We start from the raw sequence: 21,594 nt of genomic DNA on the forward strand, positions 1-21,594 counted from the left end.
GTGTACTGTATTGTGATTTGCCTAGTACCTCAACTCCTCCACAGAGTTGAGTACAGACTTGAGTTAATCAAATACAATCACTGACTGTTTCCTCATCGCTGATGCTCTAAGATTGCAACTCAGCGCAAATGCACGTGCCAATTGAATCTCAACAAGGAAACAGTCGGCAATTGTATTTGATTAACGTTTCATAAGAGTATGGATTTCAGCAAACAAAGACAGTGTCGTGTCTTAACTATCATTAAATGTGAAGACTTATAACAAATCAGTTCTCTAGGTTGAATTATGTGATTAAACTAATCATGTAAACATTCATTAACAAGGAAGTCCGGGCACCACGGAAAATGTTGAGATTAAAGTTAACTTTCTTAGTAACTCTTCAGATATTTTAATATCTGATCAAATCGTCTATTAATTAATTATTACCTCATCAGTTCTCATTACGGAATGTCGCAAACCCTTGGATATCTGCACAAACCCTAGTTTCCAAAATAAATCGGCAATATACAAATTGGCTTAATTATTTATTTACTAAGTAAATAATCACACAGAAGTAGATAAAACAAACAGTAGATATTTGTTACTAACAATGATAGAAAAGTCCCTAGTGGGCTTGGCAGATATGAAGGCTTGGTAGACAAAGGAAAAGGTGTGGACAGAGAGCAGGAAAGACAAAATGGATTCACTACACACAGTGGATAATTATAATCATTGAAATGCTAATCCTTTGCACATGAATGGCCACTCATTCAAGAATAATTGCAATGTATATATTTTTGCCCGTATGTCGTTGTCTTCTCTGTTGGAATCCTTGATCGTCCTGTAGCGTTCATCAAAGTGTCTGGTTAAGTTTCCCAAAAATCACAAAATCACAAGCTTTCGTGGTTGTAGGTGGTTAGAATGGATACTTCAGAGTACCATTCGGAAATGTTCTCATAGAATGTTTCGGCGGTTGTTGGTATTCTCGTTCTAGACTTACGTAATTTCTAGCTGCAGACTAGTAATTATACGTCTAAGATTTGCTCTTATTCTGTAGTGATCGATAGTCTGAGTTTAACCATTTCCAGCCATGTAGCCAAACTACAGCTGTATGGTCTCCGTGGCCTATAGAATTGTAGCCATTCCAACGTGGGGACTCTGTCCCGGCGTTCTCTAACTTCTTAACCATTCGAGACGTCCGGCTTACGCTGGGTCTCTTTGGTATGAAATGTACATTTCATCACGGGTGGTTTTATACTCTGGATTAGAAAAGGGCGGTTCCATGACGACGACGTAATATCTATGCTCACGTACCAAATGAAACACACTCAACATGACTGTCCCTTAAGTGTCCACGGACCATTCCCACATTCTCAAAAGTAGAAATATTGTTTCGTTCTCCCATTATGGGATTAGGAGTTTTAAACTAAGAGAAGCTCTTTATTCTGGTAGACTCTCTCCCTCAATACTGCATGGCAGTTTCTACCAGGTATCTACCAGGTACAGTGAGGGAAAAAAGTATTTGATCCCCTGCTGATTTTGTACATTTGCCCACTGACAAAGAAATGATCAGTCTATCATTTTAATGGTAGGTTTATTTGAACAGTGAGACAGAACAACAAAAAAATCCAGAAAAACGCATGTCAAAAAAGTTATAAAATGATTTGCATTTTAATGAAGGAAATAAGTATTTGACCCCCTCTCAATCAGAAAGATTTATGGCTCCCAGGTGTCTTTTATACAGGTAACGAGCTGAGATTAGGAACACACTCTTAAAGGGAGTGCTCCTAATCTCACCTTGTTACCTGTATAAAAAGACACCTGTCCACAGAAGCAATCCATCAATCAGATTCCAAACTCTCCACCAAGACCAAAGAGCTCTCCAAGGATGTCAGGGACAAGATTGTAGACCTACACAAGGCTGGAATGGGCTACAAGACCATCGCCAAGCAGCTTGGTGAGAAGGTGACAACTGTTGGTGCGATTATTCGCAAATGGAAGAAACACAAAAGAACTGTCAATCTCACTCGGCCTGGGGCTCCATGCAAGATCTCACCTCGTGGAGTTGCATTGATTATGAGAACGGTGAGGAATCAGCCCAGAACTACACGGGAGGATCTTGTCAATGATCTCAAGGCAGCTGGGACCATAGTCACCAAGAAAACAATTGGTAACACACTACGCCGTGAAGGACTGAAATCCTGCAGCACCCGCAAGGTCCCCCTGCTCAAGAAAGCACATATACATGCACACCTGAAGTTTGCCAATGAACATCTGAATGATTCAGAGGACAACTGGGTGAGTGTTGTGGTCTGATGAGACCAGAATGGAGCTCTTTGGCATCAACTCGCCGTGTTTGGAGGAAGAGGAATGCTGCCTATGACCCCAAGAACACCATCCCCACCGTCAAACATGGAGGTGGAAACATTATGCTTTGGGGGTGTTTTTCTGCTAAGGGGACAGGACAACTTCACCGCATCAAAGGGACGATGGACGGGGCCATGGACCGTCAAATCTTTGGTGAGAACCTCCTTCCCTCAGCCAGGGCATTGAAAATGGGTCGTGGATGGGTATTCCAGCATGACAATGACCCAAAACACACGGCCAAGGCAACAATGGAGTGGCTCAAGAAGAAGCACATTAAGGTCCTGGAGTGGCCTAGCCAGTCTCCAGACCTTAATCCCATCGAAAATCTGTGGAGGGAGATGAAGGTTCGAGTTGCCAAACGTCAGCCTCGAAACCTTAATGACTTGGAGAAGATCTGCAAAGAGGAGTGGGACAAAATCCCTCCTGAGATGTGCGCAAACCTGGTGGCCAACTACAAGAAACGTCTGACCTCTGTGATTGCCAACAAGGGTTTTGCCACCAAATACTAAGTCATGTTTTGCAGAGGGGTCAAATACTTATTTCCCAGATTAAAATGCAAATCATTTTATAACATTTTGACATGTGTTTTTCTGGATTTTTTGTTGTTATTCTGTCTCTCACTGTTCAAATAAACCTACCATTAAAATTATAGACTGATCATTTCTTTGTCAGTGGGCAAACGTACAAAATCAGCAGGAGATCAAATACTTTTTTACCTCACTGTACCTGTCGTAAAGTCATAAAACCGGAGAGAGGGGAGGGGGCTATGATCTTCCCCTCAGGGCATGTCATGACAACAGGCACGCAACAGAGGACAAACATGGGTAGACAGTTTAAGAATTTACATTTCTGAAGTATCGATGCATAACGAGTCAGAGGTTATTTTCAAATACTATAGGCTGGCAATACTGTAATCTTGGTTTTCATCAGAGCAGAGAATCTTGTTTCTCATGGTCAGAGTCCTTTAGGTACCTTTTGGCAAACTACAAGAGGCCTGTCCTGTGCCTTTTATTCAGAAGTGGCTTCTGTCTGGCCACTCTACCATAAAGGCCTGATTGGTAGAGCGCTGCAGAGATGGTTGTCCTTCTAGAAGGTTCTCCCATCTCCACAGAGGAACTCTAGCACTCTGTCAGAGTGACCATTGAGTTCTTGTTCACCTCCCTGACCAAGGCCCTTCTCCCCCGATGTTTCAGTTTGGCCGGGTGGCCAGCTCTAGGAAGAGTGTTGGTAGTTCCAAACTTCTTCCATTTAAGAATGATGGCCACTGTGTTCTGGGGGACCTTCAATGCTGCAGACATTTTTTGGTACCTTTCCCCAGATCTGTGCCTCGACACAATCCTGTCTCAGGGCTTTACGAACAATTCCTTCAACCTCATGGCTTGGTTTTCGCTCTGACATGCACTATCAAGTGTAGGACCTTATATAGATAGGTGTGCCTTTCAAAATCATGTCCAATCAATTTAATTTACGACAGGTGGACTCTGATCAAGTTGAAGAAACATCAAGGATGCACCTAAGCTTAATTTCGAGTATCATAGAAAATCATCTGAATACTTATGTAAATAAGGTATTTCAGCTTTGTCACTATGGGGTATTGGTGTAGATTGAGGAAAACAATGAATTCATTACAGGCTGTAACGTAACAATGTGGGAAAAAAGGAAAGGGATCTGAATACTTTCTGAATGCACTGTAGTTAACTAGCCAGGCTACAAGATATGTGTTGAATTGGCTATCTAGTTAGTTTTGTCTTTATTTTACAGGCTAGGCCTACCTGCTGCAATGTCTCCCTCTCACGGCCCACTCCCATAAATGCAGCTGATGCGCAAACCATGACTTTTTCAGGATTTTCATGACCATATGAAGCCTGTTTGCTATACCTGTACAAATAACTCACTAATTAGCAAGGACTATCAACAAATGTGCACATGTGGCTACACACAGATCTCGCAACCAGGGACGATTGAAAGACCGCTCTGCCTATCAATGCAATCCTGCTCAGATATTGGGAGAACAGCAATACATTGCATCCAGACACCACTGATCCTATTCTGATCAGGGCAACTGGTTGATATGGTGGTGTGAACTCAAATCCATAAATGTTAATGTCAAGCCCTAAACACACAACATAATTCACATCATTTCAGGAGAGAAGGCGAGTTGCCACAAAACAGTGACAGGATTATTGCACAACATACATACATCATTCATAGACATGGGTGTTATTCATGTGTTGACAGTACATGCACATTGACCAGGCACACAAACAAATGCACAATGGTGGTAAGAAAAACATGTGAAAGAGACAGAAAAAAGAAAATTGGGATAACAAATTTAAAAACACAGAAACAACTGATTTAAGAGAAGGTACTATTTACCAATTTATGTAGAATCTGAATCATCCCATGTAAAATGCTGTGGTTGGCATTTAAACATACAAGGACAGGGGGCTTACTGACTGTACCCAGAAACATAGTTTCCAATATCCATTAGCATACTGCTTAGAATGAAGCCAATGTATTGGCCTAACAGACCTGCTACACTGGATGTGCTACTTAGGCTGAGCATGAGCAGCGAGTGAAACGCTCTCGTTATCAATGAAACCTGCTACACTGGCTGCGTTAGCAGGGTGGGTCTGAAGCGTAAAATTACTCTCTGGTTCGTGTTTCAAGAATTTGTCATGTTGCTCGCGCCCGTGACCACTTGTTGGAGTGGCATGCACTGGGCTGGCGCGACCTCCAGTATACTCCTGGTGCTCAGCAATGCTGTCAGCTGCCCCTTTAGAGTCAGACGCCACGTCCTCCTCATTTGGTTTGGCTTTAGCTTTCACTGGAGAGGGTTTAGCTTCTTGCGAGTCATTACCTTCTGTTATGAATCCAACTTCAACTGGTTCTTGTTGCATCTCTGCCTGGATGTCGGTATTACCCTCTACAGTTAGAGGGTTGGTATCCACTGCGTCGGTGAAATCGTCCCAACATTCCGAGATAATCTTGTCCTCGCTGTACCGCCAGTCGCCGTTCCTCAGGGTCTCCACGTGCCTCCTGGTCGGTTCCTTTCGCGCCCTGTGGGGGGGGCTCCTCTGGCCGACGTAGGTCCTGTCCTGAGCCCCCTGGTTGGCTGCTGGTCCTAGTCGGCGTGAGAGGGGAGAGGGGGAGCATTGAGGGGCGTCCCCCCCTGCCAGTGGGTTGTGGTCTGTCCCTCTCAGACGGGCCTCAGGCATGGGCTGATCCAAGGCTGGGGGAGAGGGGTCCCTGGGCCCACCGACACGCAGCGGTCTGGTGATGCCATGCTGGATAGCAGCCTGGGCGCTGCCATACATGAAGACCTGAGGAAGACATTTACTGCTTCAGGGACAGGCAGGAAACAGTTAGTATGACTGCTGGGTGAGTCAGGGTCAATTCCATTTCAGCACAGGAAGTAAATAGTAATTCTCATTCAAGAATTTACCACCAATTCACTTCCAGATTTGACAGAATTTAAATGGAATTGACCCCAGATCTTGTGACAGTGTTTCTTTGATTGTGTGTGTGTGTGTGTGTGTGTGTGTGTGTGTGTGTGTGTGTGTGTGTGTTGTGTGTGGTCCTTACCAGGATGGAGAACACGATGGTGAGGAGCACAGGGATCTGCAAGGTGACCGGTAGGTCCTTGAGGAGGGCTCGTAGGAACTCGCTGATCCCCTGACCAATGTGCTTCAGAGGCTCCGTGAAGAAGGTGGTGATGGTCATAGTGATAGCCTTCAGAGACAGAGAGATAATTCATTATCACACTGCATCCTACAGGTCCAGGAAATAGGCTAAAAGTTTGTTTAGTTGTCAACAGGGTTGGGGTCACTTCCATTAGTTAGTTAATAAAACCCACATGGCAGTCAGACACTGAATTAGATTGATATTGCATTGTTAAATAGACAAAGTTTAAGTTTTAATAAAAGTGAAAATGGCAATATTTACATTTGAGGATACTCAAATAGTTGTGTTAATTGAGTGACAAGAGTAAGGTATGGGTGACTGTCTCTCAGTCCTGGCCTGTGGAATAGGTCCATCAACAGGGTTAGGTCAATTCTATTTCAATGCAGTCATTTCTGGAAGTAGACTGAACTTGAAGTGGAATGTCAGTTTACTTCCTGAATTGGCTAAATGGAAATGGACTTTCCCAGGTCGCCAAAAATAGGTTACCTTAGTTGGTGGTACGAGAAGGATGGGGTTGACCATGAGGACTTCGTAGTACATCTTACAGGGATCGTCTTGGAGAGTCATGGCACCTCTGTACCAATCTGTGGTACAGGCAGAGAAGAGTACAGTACAGTAGGCTTCACGACAACATAAACCGATGTGCAGTAAAATTAATGCAACAAAATTGTCAAAATGTATAAGCCCATGTGTATTAAGCTATTTTCTTAAAAACGGCATTGCATTATTTGCCAGAAACGAGTGAGAAGTAATGTGTACTTTATTGTACAGTCATGCACCAATGATTATGAAAGTTTGACGTATTCAATAAAATGGAGTTTCAATTATATTTCTGAGATGAGGAAAATCTGATCCCCCTGTGGAAAGATATGTGATGCCATGCTCACGTGTTATTTTTACATCTCACCCTTCAAGTTATCCCACCAGTCAATTTTCTTCCTTCCAGTGCATTTTGCGTCGACGCCCTCCATCTTCACCATTTTATTTTGGTGCTCAGCAAAGGCAATCTGACAGGTCGAGAAAATCCAATAACATATGGTGGATTAACCTTGTGTCATTCGTGTGTTGGAGGCTGGTCTAGCAGTAGTGCTGCCACCCCCAGGACCACACACACAGTTAAAACCCCTGAACTATGACTGCTTTTATCCCTCATCTCCCAATCACAACTAACCGGTCACAGTCGAGCTCTCTTGGCAAGAAATGTTGTTTCTCTCAAGATATTCCTTGGTAGTGTTCCTTAATTCAGTTGACTGAGATTTGGAGAATAGAGATGGCATTTAGAAATACCTGAAATAACTGCTATTTCCCTACCTGCTTATAACCCCCCCCCAAAAAAAACATTATTTGCAGAGACCTGAAATATTGTAGTGTTTAGCCTACATTTTTACCCTCAGAACATGAACCAATCCTGAGTCAGGAAAACCCTACACTGAAGGATGCCAGAATGGCCAATGGCAGTAAAGAAGGAGTTTTGCACCTATTCTTTCAGATAATCATATTAATTTAGTACTGAACTTTAGGCACCAGACAGTAAGGGGTAATTAGCATGTGGCAATGCATGAAAGTGTGTGTGTGTTAATTTACCTTGTAGAGATAGAACCAATTCCAGACCAGACTGATGAGGAAGCAGATGGCAAAGATTCTCTTGAACTGGACAAACCAGGAGACTGTAGACCACAGCTCGCTGCAGATGATGACCACTATGATTAAGACCCACACAGACACCTGGGAGAGAGAGGTCCTTTAAATGCAGTACCTTCAGAAAGTATTCACACCTCTTCACTTATTCAAAATGTTACTGTTACAGCCTGAATTCAAATAGATTCTCACCCATCTACACAATGACACTGAAAATATGTTTTTAGAAAAATGTTTGCTCATTTACTGAAAATTAAATATCTAATATACATACCAGTCAAAAGTTGACACCTACTCATTCCAGGGTTTTTCTTAATTGTTTTACTATTTTCTACATTGTAGAATAAGAGTGAAGACATCAAAACAATGAAATAACATATGGAATCCTGTAGTAACCAAGTGTTATATCAAAATATATTTAACATGTATTCAAAGTAGCCACCCTTTGCCTTGATGACAGCTTTGCACACTCTTGGCATTCTCTCAGCCAGCTTAATGAGGTAGTCACCTGGAATGCATTTCAATTAACAGGTGGGCCTTGGTAAAAGTTTATTTGTGGAATTTCTTTCCTTCTTAATGTGTTTGAGACAATCAGTTGTATTGTGACAAGGTAGGGGTGGTATACAGAAGATAGCCCTATTTGGTAAAAGACCAAGTCCATATTATGGCAATAACAGCTCAAATAAGCAAAGAGAAACGACAGTCCATCATTGACATGAAGGTCAGTCAATCCAGAAAATGTCAAGAACTTTGAAAGTGTCTTCCAGTGCAGTCGCAAAAACCATCAAGCGCTATGATGAAACTGTCTCTCATGAGGACCGCCACAGGAAAGGAAGACCCACAGTTACCTCTGACGCAGAGGATAAGTTCATTCAAGTTACCAGCCTCAGAAATTGCAGCCCAAATAAATGCTTCAGAGTTCAAGTAACAGACACATCTCAACATCAACTGTTCAGAGACTGCATGAATCTTGCCTTCATGGTCAAATTGCTACAAAGAAACCACTAAAGGGCACCAATAAGAAGAGACTCGCTTGGGCCAAGAAACACAAGCAATGGACATTTGGTCTGATGAGATCAAATTTGAGATTTTTGGTTCCAACTGCCGTGTCTTTGTGAGACGCAGAGTAGGTGAACTGATGATCTCCGCATGTGTTGTTCCCAGAGTGAAGCATGGAGGTGGTGTCATGATGACACGGTCTGTAATTTATTTAGAATTCAAGGCACACTTAACCAGCATGGCTACCACAGCTAGCCTAGTGGTTAGAGCGTTGGGCCAGTAACTGAAAGGTTGCTGGATCAAATCCCCGAGCTGACAAGGTAAAAATCTGTCGTTCTACCCCTGAGCAAGGCAGTTAACCCACTGTTCACCAGGTGCAGAAGACGTGGATGTTGATTAAGGCAGCCCCCCGCACCTCTCTGATTAAAAAGGGTTGGGTTAAAATGCAGAAGACACATTTCAGTTGAAGGCATTCAGTTGTACAAATGACTAGGTATCCCATTCTTGAGCAATACACCATCCCATCTGGTTTGTGCTTAGTGGGACTATCATTTGTTTTTCAACAGGTTGTGTAAGGGCTACTTGACCAAGAAGGAGAGTGATGAGTGCTGCATCAGATGACCTGGCCTCAACAAATCACACGACCGCAACCCAATTGGGATGGTTTGGGATGAGTTCGACCGCAGAGTGAAGGAAAAGCAGCCAGCTCAGCATGTGGGAACTCCTTCAAGACTGTTGGAAAAGCATTCCAGGTGAAGCTGGTTGAGAGAATGCCAAGTGTGCAAAGCTGTCAAGGCAATGGGTGGCTATTTGAAGAATCTAAAATATATTTATATTTGTTTAACACTTTTTTGGTTACTACCTGATTCCATATGTTCTATTTCATATGTTTTGATGTCTTCACTATTATTCTACAATGTAGAAAATAGTAAAAGTAAAGAAAAACCCTTGAATGAGTAGGTGTGTCCAAACTTGACTGGTACTGTAAGTATTCACAACCCTGAGACAATAGTTTTTTTTTTTTTTTTTAAACACCTTTGGCAGCAATTACAGATTTCTGGGTAAGTCTAAGAGCTTTGCACACTTGGATTGTACAATACTTGCCCATTATTCTTTTCAAATGTCTTCAAGCGCCGTCAAATTGGTTTTCCATTTTCAAGTTATGCCATAGATTTTCAAGCAGATTTAAGTCAAAACTGTAACTCGGCCACTCAGGAACATTTAATGTCTTCCTTGGTAAGCAAGTCCAGTGTAGATTAGGCATTTTGTTTTAGGTTATTGTCCTGCTGAAAGGTGAATTAATCTCCCAGTGTCTGGTGGAAAGCAGACAACCAGCTTTTCCTCTAGGATTTTGCCTGTGCTCCCCAGTCCTTAACGATTACAAGCATACCCATAACATGATGCAGACAGCACTATGCTTGAAAATATTTAGAGTGGTACTCAGTAATGTGTTGTACAGTATTTGCCCCAAACATAACACTTTGTATTCAGTACAAAAAGTGAATTACTTTGCCACATTTTTTGCAGTTTTACTTTAGTGCCTTGTTGCAAACAGGATGCATGTTTTGGAATAGTTTTATTGTGTACAGGCTTCCTTTTCCCTCTGTCAATTAGGTTAGTATTGTGGAATAACTACAATGTTGATCCATCCTCAGTTTCTCCTATCACAGCCATTAAACTCTGATTTAAAGTCACCATTGGCCACAGTGAAATCACTGAGTGGTTTCCTTCCTCACCGGCAACTGAGTTAAGGACGCCTGAATCTTTGTACTGACTGGGTGTATTGATACACCATCCAAAGTGTAATTAAAAACTTTACCATGCTGAATCTATTTTAAAATTCAGGCTGGAACACAACATTTTGAAATTTCTGAAGGGAGTGTAACTTCAATGATAAATATCCCTGCCGCTGTAATGCCAACGAGTGGTGTCAGTTCTGTCTCGTTTGTCTTGAATTGAGTTTAAATTACTGCTCTGAATCGTAGTGGTTTATTTCTACTACTAATGATGAACACAAATGTGACAATTAGCTTTATGCGCTTCTCAGTCAGTCATTGCGTACCAGAGTCAAATTGAGTAGATCAAGTAAAGATCAGACACAGACCTTTTGTTTTTATATCCTGTTGCTTCCTAGCCTACCGTCTTCCCTTGTACGAACGTCAAAAGACATTTCCTCACGTTAAAACACGCTTTTTAAAAATGATTTCATCCTCAATGCCTGTGTAGCCTACTTTACAAACTGTCTAATCATCAATTCCTTTAGGCCAGGGATGGGCAACTCAAGTCCTCTGGGACCTGATTGGTGTCGCTTTTGTCCCAGCCTAAGCTATCACACGTTACTCCAATAATCAACTAAATCATGATCTTCAGTTTTGAATGCAATTAGTTTAAAACCAGCTTTGTTTGCCAAGGATGGGGAAAAAGAATGACACCACTCCGGCCCCGAGGACTGGAGTTGCCCGTCTCTGCTTTTGGTCAAACCACATAAAACGTGGTGTGTGCGGTTGTAAATCCATTTAGTTTTCAGCATCAAAACCCTAGTTCTGCTACGCATTCTCACCTTCATGACTGTGTCAATCTCCACACCAAAGGTGTCCTCAAAATGCCATCTCCAGGCCTCGTAGTCATGTGGTTTGAGATCCACCAGGATCTGGCTGAGGGCATTATCCAGAGCCCCCGTTCTCCAGGTGTCCATTCCCTCCAGAAGCTTCCGGATCTCCGTCACCGCTTGCCGAGACAGTTTCACTTTGGCGTCGTAGTGGATATCGTTCTTGAGATCGGTGGGCTGGTGGAAGGAATAGGAAAGGAATAGAATAGTACAACAAAGAATATGCACTTAACATAGAGAAAGCATACTACATTCCAAGGTGGTAACATACATTTAAAAAAGGTGGATAATACACAGTGGGGAATTGTTTTACATAAAGAGAATAAGATGCATCGATTGTCAGCGTTCATACGAGTTGAGAGAATGCCAAAACGTACCAGGCCAACTTTTTCAATCTCCTTCAGAAGCTTGGTGAGGAATCGCTTGAACACTGGGTTGCTTGATGGCTGCTGTGCAACCTGTGTAATCTTCTTCTTGTACTCTTCAATCTTAAATTATTGTTTTTTTTAAAACAGAAAAGTTACTTCGCCACTGTTTAATAAATAAGCATTTGAGATGTTGTCCAAAATAATGTTTGATGTTTAAAATCCATTTCCAACACTAACCTCTCTTTGTAAGCCTTCCACTTTGTTGTTGCACTCCCTTACTTCCATTTGATCCAAATCCTGGCTGTATTCCCTTCTTTTGGTGGGTACATTAGGGTAATTGTTCAGCTGTGAAGATTATTTTCATTTAGTTATCTAATTACATTAATATCATGACAGTATTTGCCATGTTTGCTGTATTTTCACATTTCATGATTTTCTTTCATATAATTACTATATTATGGAAAAACACCAACAAAGCAATAGAATGATTTCAACTCATCTCGGAAACATGCATTGCACAGCTGCTTTGTAATGTACCTCAGCAGGCTGAGCAGGCTTTCTCATGGTCTTTGAGCTTGCATCGTAGTTCAACATATCATGCGGATCAAGCCATTCTTCGTCGTCTATCTGCCCTTGAGCAACCAGCAATAGGCTGCATACAGCAACAGTGACGATGTGCATCACGACAGCACCTGTTGACGTCTTCATGTTAAAATGTCTAACGTTAGCCAATGGAATAGCTAGCTAACAAACTACAGAGAACTCGGGGCTTAGAAACCAGAAACAGACACTCTAAATAAACATCAACGACAACATAGCTGCATATTCTTCTGAGCTGGTGTAACTGAACAACAGTAACGATTGCTAGCGTTAGGCCAGCAACACAAACTATAACTAGATCCTGTAGCTAGCTGCTATCAAATCAACAACGGGAAAATTAAATAACAACTAGGTAACAGACTAACATAGAATTTACCATAAATTATATACTATATGGATAACGTACTAAACGTAGAATAGGCTAGCGGCTGACAGTCTGTGCTATTTCCTAACGCGCAGGCAGTGTTGCCAACTCCTCAATAAGGAAAGTAGCTATTGGCTGTCCTAAAAGTCACTAGAAGTCGCTAAATGACGTCATCGCCTAGTTTGACATTAGAACGTAATAATGATGTACGCTGTAGGAAAGAGGAATAACGTCGTGGGAGAGACAGAGTAAAAATAAAAAATAGCCTAAATATGTTTAGAACTACAAATGAACTTTCTTCTGTCGATTCTTGTTTTTTTTTTTTATGTCACAATTCCAACCCTCCTCCTTTATCCGGGCTTGGGACCGGCAAAGGGGACACTGGCGGAGTTACTTTTTATTTTATTTTTCTTAATTTGGTGTGGTTAACCTTATGGTCGACTTGGGAGCCTACAACAAATCACAGTAAAACATGAACATTTTTAACCATACATTTTTTTTTTTTGTATACAATCTACATTAATCTAAATGGACCAAAAAGAGACAAACTGTCAATGGCAATGTGAGAAAATTATGGTAACTAATCTATAAATCTGTATATTTTAATTCATTTTATTTGAACTTTCGGGCTTGTGCCGTTTCTGAAAAAGTTACATGAGTCTTTATCATAGTAATCTCTTCAACCTGATGTTAAGGTTTTAAAATGTTTTGCAGAAGTTCTCTCTACAAAGCACTCAATGGATACATGCCTGACATGGACCTTCTCCGCATCTCAGAAATGTATGCCAACTTTTCTCCACTCTTGTGACAACAATGGAAATGTCAGCTGACGTGCCCCTGGTTGAGTCCGCCTTTGCGCCAGTGCAAGCCGGCAGTGTTCTGTCCTATCAGCTTCCACAGCCAAAGACCCATGAAATTGCGAAGATTGCCGATGCCACTTCTCCACCAATATTTCATTAGATGGCTACAGGCTTCAGGCTTCCCAGTGTGCTTACGTCCTTAGCCATGAGGAGCAGTTCCACCTCAAGGCATTAGAGACGAGATGTCACACAAAGTCGAGGTTGCCACAAGGGAGCAGAGCAGCAGCCCGGAATGGCATCAGCTCAGGAAAATGAGAATAACATCCTCTCGTTTCCAATAAGTTTTCCATGTCCGGGGAGAGACCTCAGCTGACCACCTAGCTGAGCTGATGTTCAAGGGATCTGGTATGCAGACCATGGAGATGAAGAGGGGGCTAGCCATGGAGCCAGTGGCTGTACAGGAGTACTGCACACTGAAGAATGTTAACTTCTTTCCGTGTGGCTTCGTAGTGCACCCAGATGCTCCGTGGTTAGGATCCTCTCCAGATGGAATCATATTTAATCCCAGTGTGAGACCACACTTTGGGTTCTTAGAGGTCAAGTGCCCAAATGTACCAAGTTATGTTGACTTCCCTTACCTGAAGATACAGAATGGAGAGCTGAAGTTCAAGAGATCTCATGCTTACTACTGGCAGGTGCCAGGTCAAATCCTTCTCACAGGTTGTAGCTGGTGTGACTTTGTCATCTGTGCACAGGAGGACATCCTAGTTGAAAGGATATATACAGATCTACAGGTTTCAAAAACTATAAAAGAGAGAAGGTTGACCACTTTTATTTTTACTACTACTTGCAGAAGTGTCTCTCTCGCACCTGAATGGATCCCCTGCATGGGTGCCAAGTTTAGTGGTTTTATGAAAAATAAGTATTGATGTTCTTGTGAAGAAATCTACAGTAGAATATATTTGTTTTAAAAAATTTATTTCAGCAAATGTTCAACAGTTCAGTTAATCAATTACACATCTCTAACATTGTATTCAATCTTGCATTCTGGCTGTTCTGTGTTTACTTTTTCCTCCACCCCTGTTAGTCATTGCCTAATTAAAGCCAATACAAGCTCCACACAAACTGATATTCACTACAACACAAATGATTGATACATGTCGTAGATATACAAATTATTATTTTGCTGCTAGCAAATAAACACATGTACATTTACACTGGCTTGGCCCATGCTCTGGATCGGATCAGAGACTGTACAGTCCACAGGCAGAGCACCTTGTTCTTCATCCCCCTCAGTCGGAGCAGGTTTCAGTCATCTTCCCCAAACACCAGGTCTCATTTGAATGTGCCAGTTCCACGCGAAGACAGTAGGAACAACACCTCGTTTTAAGTATTGTCGCACCCCAATTTTTCCCTCAACAGTCACTTTCGACGAAATGTGTACTACACACCTTTGTGTGTTTGGTGACAGCAAATTTGTCACGACGTACTGCCACCAACCACCTTTTTCTGAGCTCTACATCGACCGGGAAACGATGGAAGCTCACAATACCATTACATTTGAAAGAAACTGAACACAGAGGCACTGAACAATGTTCATTAGCACCTCCTTCGCGGGGCTGTAATTTAAACGTAGTCATTGCGAACTATTTCAGTCAAAAATGCATCGACGATAGCTAGTAAGCTAATGATAAAAACAATAGCAGAACTCGCTCCGGAAGTAATCAACCCGATCGGAAGTAAATTAGAACGTTGGAGGCGGTATAATGCAAAGAGCCTATTCAGGTAAAAAAAATAATAATAATGTCAGCCAGGGCGGGATCAGCCAGCGGCGGCTTCCTCTCATGCGCGATTCATTTGCAGTCTGGACGCGGACGTGTGAACATCTCCTGCGAGGACTGCAGCGCGAAGACTGGGCCGCCTATGAGTGCTTTGGGACGGTTGTGGGGCCCACGGCAACACCCGCTGCTCGTTAAGAGTAAGAACGATACGTGCTTTCACGTCAGAGTCTCCAATAACACCAGAAAAAGTCGCTAGATTTGTCGCTAGAGGGGTCTGAATACTCGCTAAATATAGCGACAAAGTCGCTAAGTTGGCAACACTGCGCTGGGCTGCCAACTTTTGAAGACAACTTGCGTGAGATTCTTCTTCGTGTAGCTTTCAGTCAGACTATGACGACGTGTTGCTTATTTCTGCCATTCGCAGGTCGGAGTGCGTATTGCACATTTTGCAAAAATAAGGTGAAGGGGGAAAAAAATGTAATTGCATCACCATCTAACCCAGCACTATCCCCAGTGCTTGACTTGGACTGAAATAGGTGGCTGTACCCCTTTGTGGGTGCCGGTACTGTTTTAAAAAATGTTTAAACTTTATTTAACTAGGCAAATCAGTTAAGAATAAATTATTATTTACAATGACGGCCTAGGAACAGTGGGTTAACTGCCTTGTTCAGGGGCAGAACGACAGATTTTTACCTTGTCAGCTCAGGGATTCGATATAGCAACCTTTTGGTTACTGGCCCAACGCTCTAACCACTCGGCTACTAGCCCCGCCCCACATTTAGGTGCAGGTGCTCCACAATACTTTTCAGTTAATATTGTATAAAAGGAACAGGAGCTCAAAAAGCAAGTCAACCACTGACTGTCCCCAAAAACCCACCACCCATCCCACTACTTTGCCCCTAAACAATCCTAGACCGTTGGAAAATGGAACCCTTTGTTTCAACTTCCTATAGATCTTCTGCACTAAAATGTCTCGCACCCAAATATTTCTCTGCTGCTGCAACTACCACACTTCTGTGATTTCTGCTCCATCAGTGCAGTGCAGTTGATCACCATGGCTATAAACACAAATAATCCAAACTTACTAAAACTCTTCCTCGCTCTCTCGAGGCCTACTCACCGGGGTCCTCCCAGTCGACACACTCACCCTTGGGCTATCCTCTTCTCTATTCACTGTCTCAGCACAGGAAATGTTCTGCCCCACTTGAACTCTGGCAATCTCAACATGTTTCTCTCTCACAGGGCACTTCGGATCCCCAGTTGCATGGGCACCCACACAGATTTTGGCTTTCAATCTTCAATAGCTCTTATACAAAGTATGCCATGACTACAAAAATTATATATTCTGACTCGGGGCAGGATGGACAAAAATCCACTGCTTTTCTCGTTGAAATTTTGTGGGTGTTTTTCCTTCAGCTTTTGATCTTCAATGCCACTTAGACAAAACGTGCCTATGGAAATTATATATTCTGAATCAGAGGATTGGCAAAAATCCGCAATCTATTTTTATTTATTTTTTGAAAAAGGTGTGGATTGTGCTCCATCAACCCCTGATTCAGGATATACCATATTCATAGTCATGGCATGTTTGATTAAATAGCTATTGACGAGAGAAAACCAATCCACCATGGCTACTCCCGCCTCCAGTAGTTGATCTAGAAGTGTTGGAGAGACTACAGAAAGATAGGGAGGGTGTTGATCCGTCTGATTGGTTTAAGAGACATCTGGATACTGTGTATCAGGATTTTGTGGCAATTTACACAGATGGTTCAACAGTTCCAAGGACAGGACGTACTGGGTCAGCATTTGTAGTGCAGGAATGTGGGGTGGCAGTCAGGACACGTATTTCAGATCATCTGGCTGTATATACGGCGGAGCTGATGGCCATACTGTTGGCCTTGCAGTGGATGGAGGAAGTCAAGCCAGACAGAGTAGTTATTTGCTCTGATTCATGTGCAGTGTTGATGAGTCTCCAGTCCTTTAGGTCACGTAGCAGACAAGACCTGCTTTATGAGGTGCTACAAACCCATGGCAGGATTAGACAGATGGGTATACAGAGAATATTTACTTGGGTCCCAGCCCATGTGGGGGTGGAGGGGAATGAGGTAGTTGATGTACTGGCTAACCAAGCACTTAGTAGTGGGGATTTGATGTTGTAGTTTCAATGAGCAAAGCAGAGGCAAAAAGCCTGATATGGACAGTGATGGTGCAGAGATGGCAGGTGAAGTGGAATAGAGATAGTAAGGGCTGACATTTATTTCAACTACAGAGGAAAGTCGGGGAGGACGGCAGGAAGGGACAGAAGAGAGGAAGCTATTCTTTACAAGATTAAGGGTGGGACACAGCCAGTTGAATAAGACCTTAAATGTAATAGGAAGGCATCCAACAGGAAAGTGTGATTATTGCCAGGAAACAGAGACCGTGGAGCATGTATTACTACAGTTTGGGCAGTATCAGAGGGATTTTTTTTATTTAGCCTTTATTTAACTAGGCAAGTCAGTTAAGAACAAATTCATATTTACAATGACGGCCTACCAAAAGGCAAAAGGCCTCCTGCGGTGACGGGGGCCTGTGATTAAAATAAATAAATAAATACCGTATAAATAAAGGACAAAACACACACCACAACAAGAGAGAACACAACACTACATAAAGAGAGACCTAAGACGACAACATAAAAAAGGCAGAAACACATGACAACACAGCATGGTACCAACACAACAACATGGTAGCAGCACAAAAGAGAGAGGCAGAAATCTATTATGAGGGAGAAGGGGATACAGGAAATTAGTTTAAAGAGTATATTGAGTAGAACGTCATTAGGTATAGTCTCAAATATTTTGTTATATTTTTTATGAGCAACGGGGCATACAGGTAGGATTTAGTTTATCCGTCTTTGGTCCACACTCCAGTACAGTAGGTGGCGGTAATGCACCATAACGTTGGATGCCAACCGCTGATAAACCCCACCGAAGAAGAAAAGCAAAAACCAAATAGCCACAGAATATTCAAATTTTACCTCATTAAGTAGTAGGCAACAGTGACAGAAAATGCATTTGTTGACAATTATGCGTCAAACAGCACTACAAGTTGCTTGACAATTGAGGTTATAAACTTTGATCAGCGGAGAAGGAACGTGCCTGTCCAGTCTGCAGTCTGCGCATCCAATCGCCTTGGTCCTAAACGCTTACTAAACCAATAACAAGCTTCAAATCTGCCGCGATTCAGGTTATGGAATAAAGAAAACGATGGCTCTACCGGATGAAGCTGCCGCGGTTAATGCTCGTGATGTAGAATTTCAGGCGCATATGCTCTTATTTCAAAATAATTTGGAGGTAAAGTTGAATAGTTAACGCACTGAATTTCCCCTCTATTAATTAGAAAATAAAATATACTGAACAAAAAATATAAACGCAACATGCAACAATTTCAACGATTTTACTGTTCATATAAGGAAATCAGTCAATTGAAATAAATTAGGCTCTGATCTATTGATTTCACATGACTGGGCTACGACGCAGCCATGGGTGGGCCTGGGAGGGCATCGGCCCACTCACTGTGGAGCAAAGCCCAGCCAATCAGTTTTTCCCCACAAAAGGGCTCTATTACAGATATAAATACTCCTCAGTTTCATCAGCTGTCCGGGTGGCTGGTCTCAGACGATCCCGCAGGTGAAGAAGCCGGATGTGAAGGTCCTGGGCTGGTGTGGTTACATGTGGTCTGCTGCGTTGGAGGTGGCTTATGGTAGAGAAATGAACATTAAATGATCTGGCAACAGCTCTGGTGGACAGTCGTGCAGTCAGCATGCCAATTGCACGCTCCCTCAAAACTTGACAGCACAAGGTGCACCTGTGTAATGATCATGCGGTTTAATCAGTTTCTTGATATGCCAGACCTGTCAGGCAGCTGGATTATCTTGGCAAAGGAGAAATGCTCACTAACAGGGATGTAAACAAATTTGTGCACAACATTTGAGAGAAATAAGCTTTTTGTGGCTATGGAACATTTCTGGGATCTTTTATTTCAGCTCATGAAACATGGGACCAACACTTTACATGTTGCATTTCTATTTTGGTTCAGTATAAGTATTTCTTTCAACGCAATAGAAATAAGAGGGAAGGGTAATGGGATACAGTCCAAACAAGTTATTTTTTTACCCCCTCAACCCTAACGCTAACCACTTTCCCTCGGGTGAATCCCAGTTGAAACCGGATGCAGTTTGATTGTCATCTTAAGTGGAGGTCAAATTCAAACGTTGACCCCACCGCCCTCGATTTAGCAAGTGAAGAACCTTGGCCACTTGCGAGGTTGATATGACCCACAATTCAATGCAAACTGTTGTCACATGTCAAACTCTGTTGGTCGCAAAGGGTGAAATTTGATCAACAATGCTGCATTTTCAGCATGTCCGAAATATATATATAAAGACATTGATTTTAGCATTGGCAAATTGGCTTAGTCTCGTAGTGAGGAGCCTATAAAAACGTAGCTAAATTCAGAAACATATTTTGGGGAATTCTGAAATTTATTGGAATAAATGACCAAACTATAAAACTAGTTATGTTTTGCATGTTACTGTTATTTACAGCAAGTTAAATAAAGATTTGTGCAAAAAAAAAAATATACTAAAAAAATAAATAAAAAAATAAAGTAACTGTAGCTAGCACTCATGTCAGGTAGCCATGTTAGTTTACAAGGGCTGCGTTCCACACACTTAAAAGAAACACCCTCGTCCACTTACCCTCGCCTTATGCCCTTGGGGTAATCCCCGTCGCCATCTTGGAGAGCGGGCCAAATTATTAGCCAAGCAAGGAAAGTTTGCAACGTAAGACCCTCAGCCCTCGAAAACAGTCTTCCGCATTTAACCCAACCCCTTTGAACCAGAGAGGTGTGTGGGGCTGCCTTAATCGACGCCACGTCATCGGCGAGCCTGGAACAAGTTGTTGGGGGTTAACTGCCTTGCTCAAGTGTGAGGAGGTCCAAATGCTGGAGAGTTGGCAGCACTGAAGTTTTTCATGGAGGCTTCGCATTGCAAGAGGCGCCACTACAGTCCCTGGTTCGAATCCAGCCGTGATTGGGAGTCCCATAGGGCGGCCCAGCGTCGTCCGGTTTTGGCCGGCGTAGGCCGTCATTGTAAATAAGAATTTGTTCTTTACTAACTTGCTTAGTTAAATTAAGGTTAAATTGCTAAATCCCCTCGTTCACATTTGTTGATGTAATGATCATATAGTGACACTAGGTGGCAGAGTAACTCAGTGCAATTCAGTTCAAGTTGTACCTTTAGACAAGGAAATACTGTATCTGGGTTTATTTGTTCCGTTTTTGTATTGTTCTTTTCGTGTCTATTTTTTAGAGCCGATGTCATTGGTATCAATTTTGGGCTTGAAACAACGTAATGAATTTTGTAACCACATACTGCATCTGAGTTATCCGTCACCAGGTCTGCTTTGTTGCATACAAAATGTTGAATGTGTTGATGTTCCTATCCTGTGTGTTTGCATACATCAATTCCAATAGCAGACAGCTTCAATGAGGTGACAGTGAGACCCAGCTGGCAGTGACTGTGCCGTGCCATCTTAATGCCAATGGCTGTCTGTTAGCCGTCCTGAGCCGGTGAGCCCTCTGGGCCGGCCTTCCAGTTCTCTGCTGCCAATAATTGGAACGAACTGCAAAAATCACTGAAGCTGGAGACTCATATCTCCCTCACTAACTTTAAGCACCAGCTGTCAGAGCAGCTCACAGATCACTGTAAATAGCCCATCCAACTAGATCATCTGTAAATAGCCCATCCAACTACCTCATCCCCATACTGTTATTTTTTTATTTTATTTATTTTGCTCCTTTGCACCCTAGTATCTCTACTTGCACACTCATCTTCTGCACATCTATCACTCCAGTGTTTAATTGCTATATTGTAATTATTTTGTCACTATGGCCTATTTATTGCCTTAACTCCCTTATCCTACCTCATTTGCACACACTGTACATAGACTGTATGTTTGTTTATTCCATGTGTAACTCTGTGTTGTTGTTTGTGTCTCACTGATTTGCTTTATCTTGGCCAGGTCGCAGTTGTAAATGAGAACTTGTTCTCAACTAGCCTACCTGGTAAAATAAAGGTAAAATAAATACAACTCAATACCCCATAAAGACAAAGTGAAAACATGTTTTTTGAAATTTTTGCAAATGTATTGAATATGAAAAACTGAAATATCTATTTACATAAGTATTCCTACTCCTGAGTCAATACTTTGTAGAATCCCCTTTGGCAGTAATTACAGCTGTGAGTCTTTCTGGGTAAGTCTTTAAGAACTTTACATACCTGGATTGTTCAACATCTTCCATTATTATTTTCAAAATTCTTGGTTGTTGATCAATGCCAGACAATCATTTTCAGGTCTTGCCA

General features: G+C 42.2%; 1 protein-coding gene across 4 annotated transcripts; it reads right to left on the reverse strand.

Moving 5' to 3' along the window:
* Positions 1-4,700: 4,700 nt before the first annotated feature.
* On the reverse strand, positions 4,701-20,252 carry LOC106570443 (chloride channel CLIC-like protein 1). 4 transcript variants are annotated; one of them, XM_014142786.2, is made up of 10 exons: positions 19,930-20,252; positions 12,181-12,335; positions 11,881-11,988; positions 11,653-11,763; positions 11,228-11,452; positions 7,615-7,755; positions 6,938-7,037; positions 6,517-6,614; positions 5,932-6,078; positions 4,701-5,669 (listed from the first exon to the last, which is right to left on the reverse strand). In XM_014142786.2, exons 2-10 carry the CDS (start codon positions 12,322-12,324, stop codon positions 4,896-4,898), a joined length of 1,848 nt encoding a protein of 615 aa, XP_013998261.1. In that variant the 5' UTR covers positions 12,325-12,335; positions 19,930-20,252; the 3' UTR covers positions 4,701-4,895. The 4 variants fall into 4 exon arrangements, with proteins under 4 accessions (XP_013998261.1, XP_013998260.1, XP_013998259.1 ...); XM_014142785.2 differs by lacking the exon at positions 19,930-20,252 and adding an exon at positions 12,650-12,864; XM_014142784.2 differs by lacking the exon at positions 19,930-20,252 and adding an exon at positions 12,650-12,864 and having other exon boundaries at positions 12,181-12,345.
* Positions 20,253-21,594: the final 1,342 nt, after the last annotated feature.

Source organism: Salmo salar, chromosome ssa14 (assembly GCF_905237065.1).
Source record: "Salmo salar chromosome ssa14, Ssal_v3.1, whole genome shotgun sequence".
Lineage (NCBI taxonomy): Eukaryota > Metazoa > Chordata > Actinopteri > Salmoniformes > Salmonidae > Salmo > Salmo salar.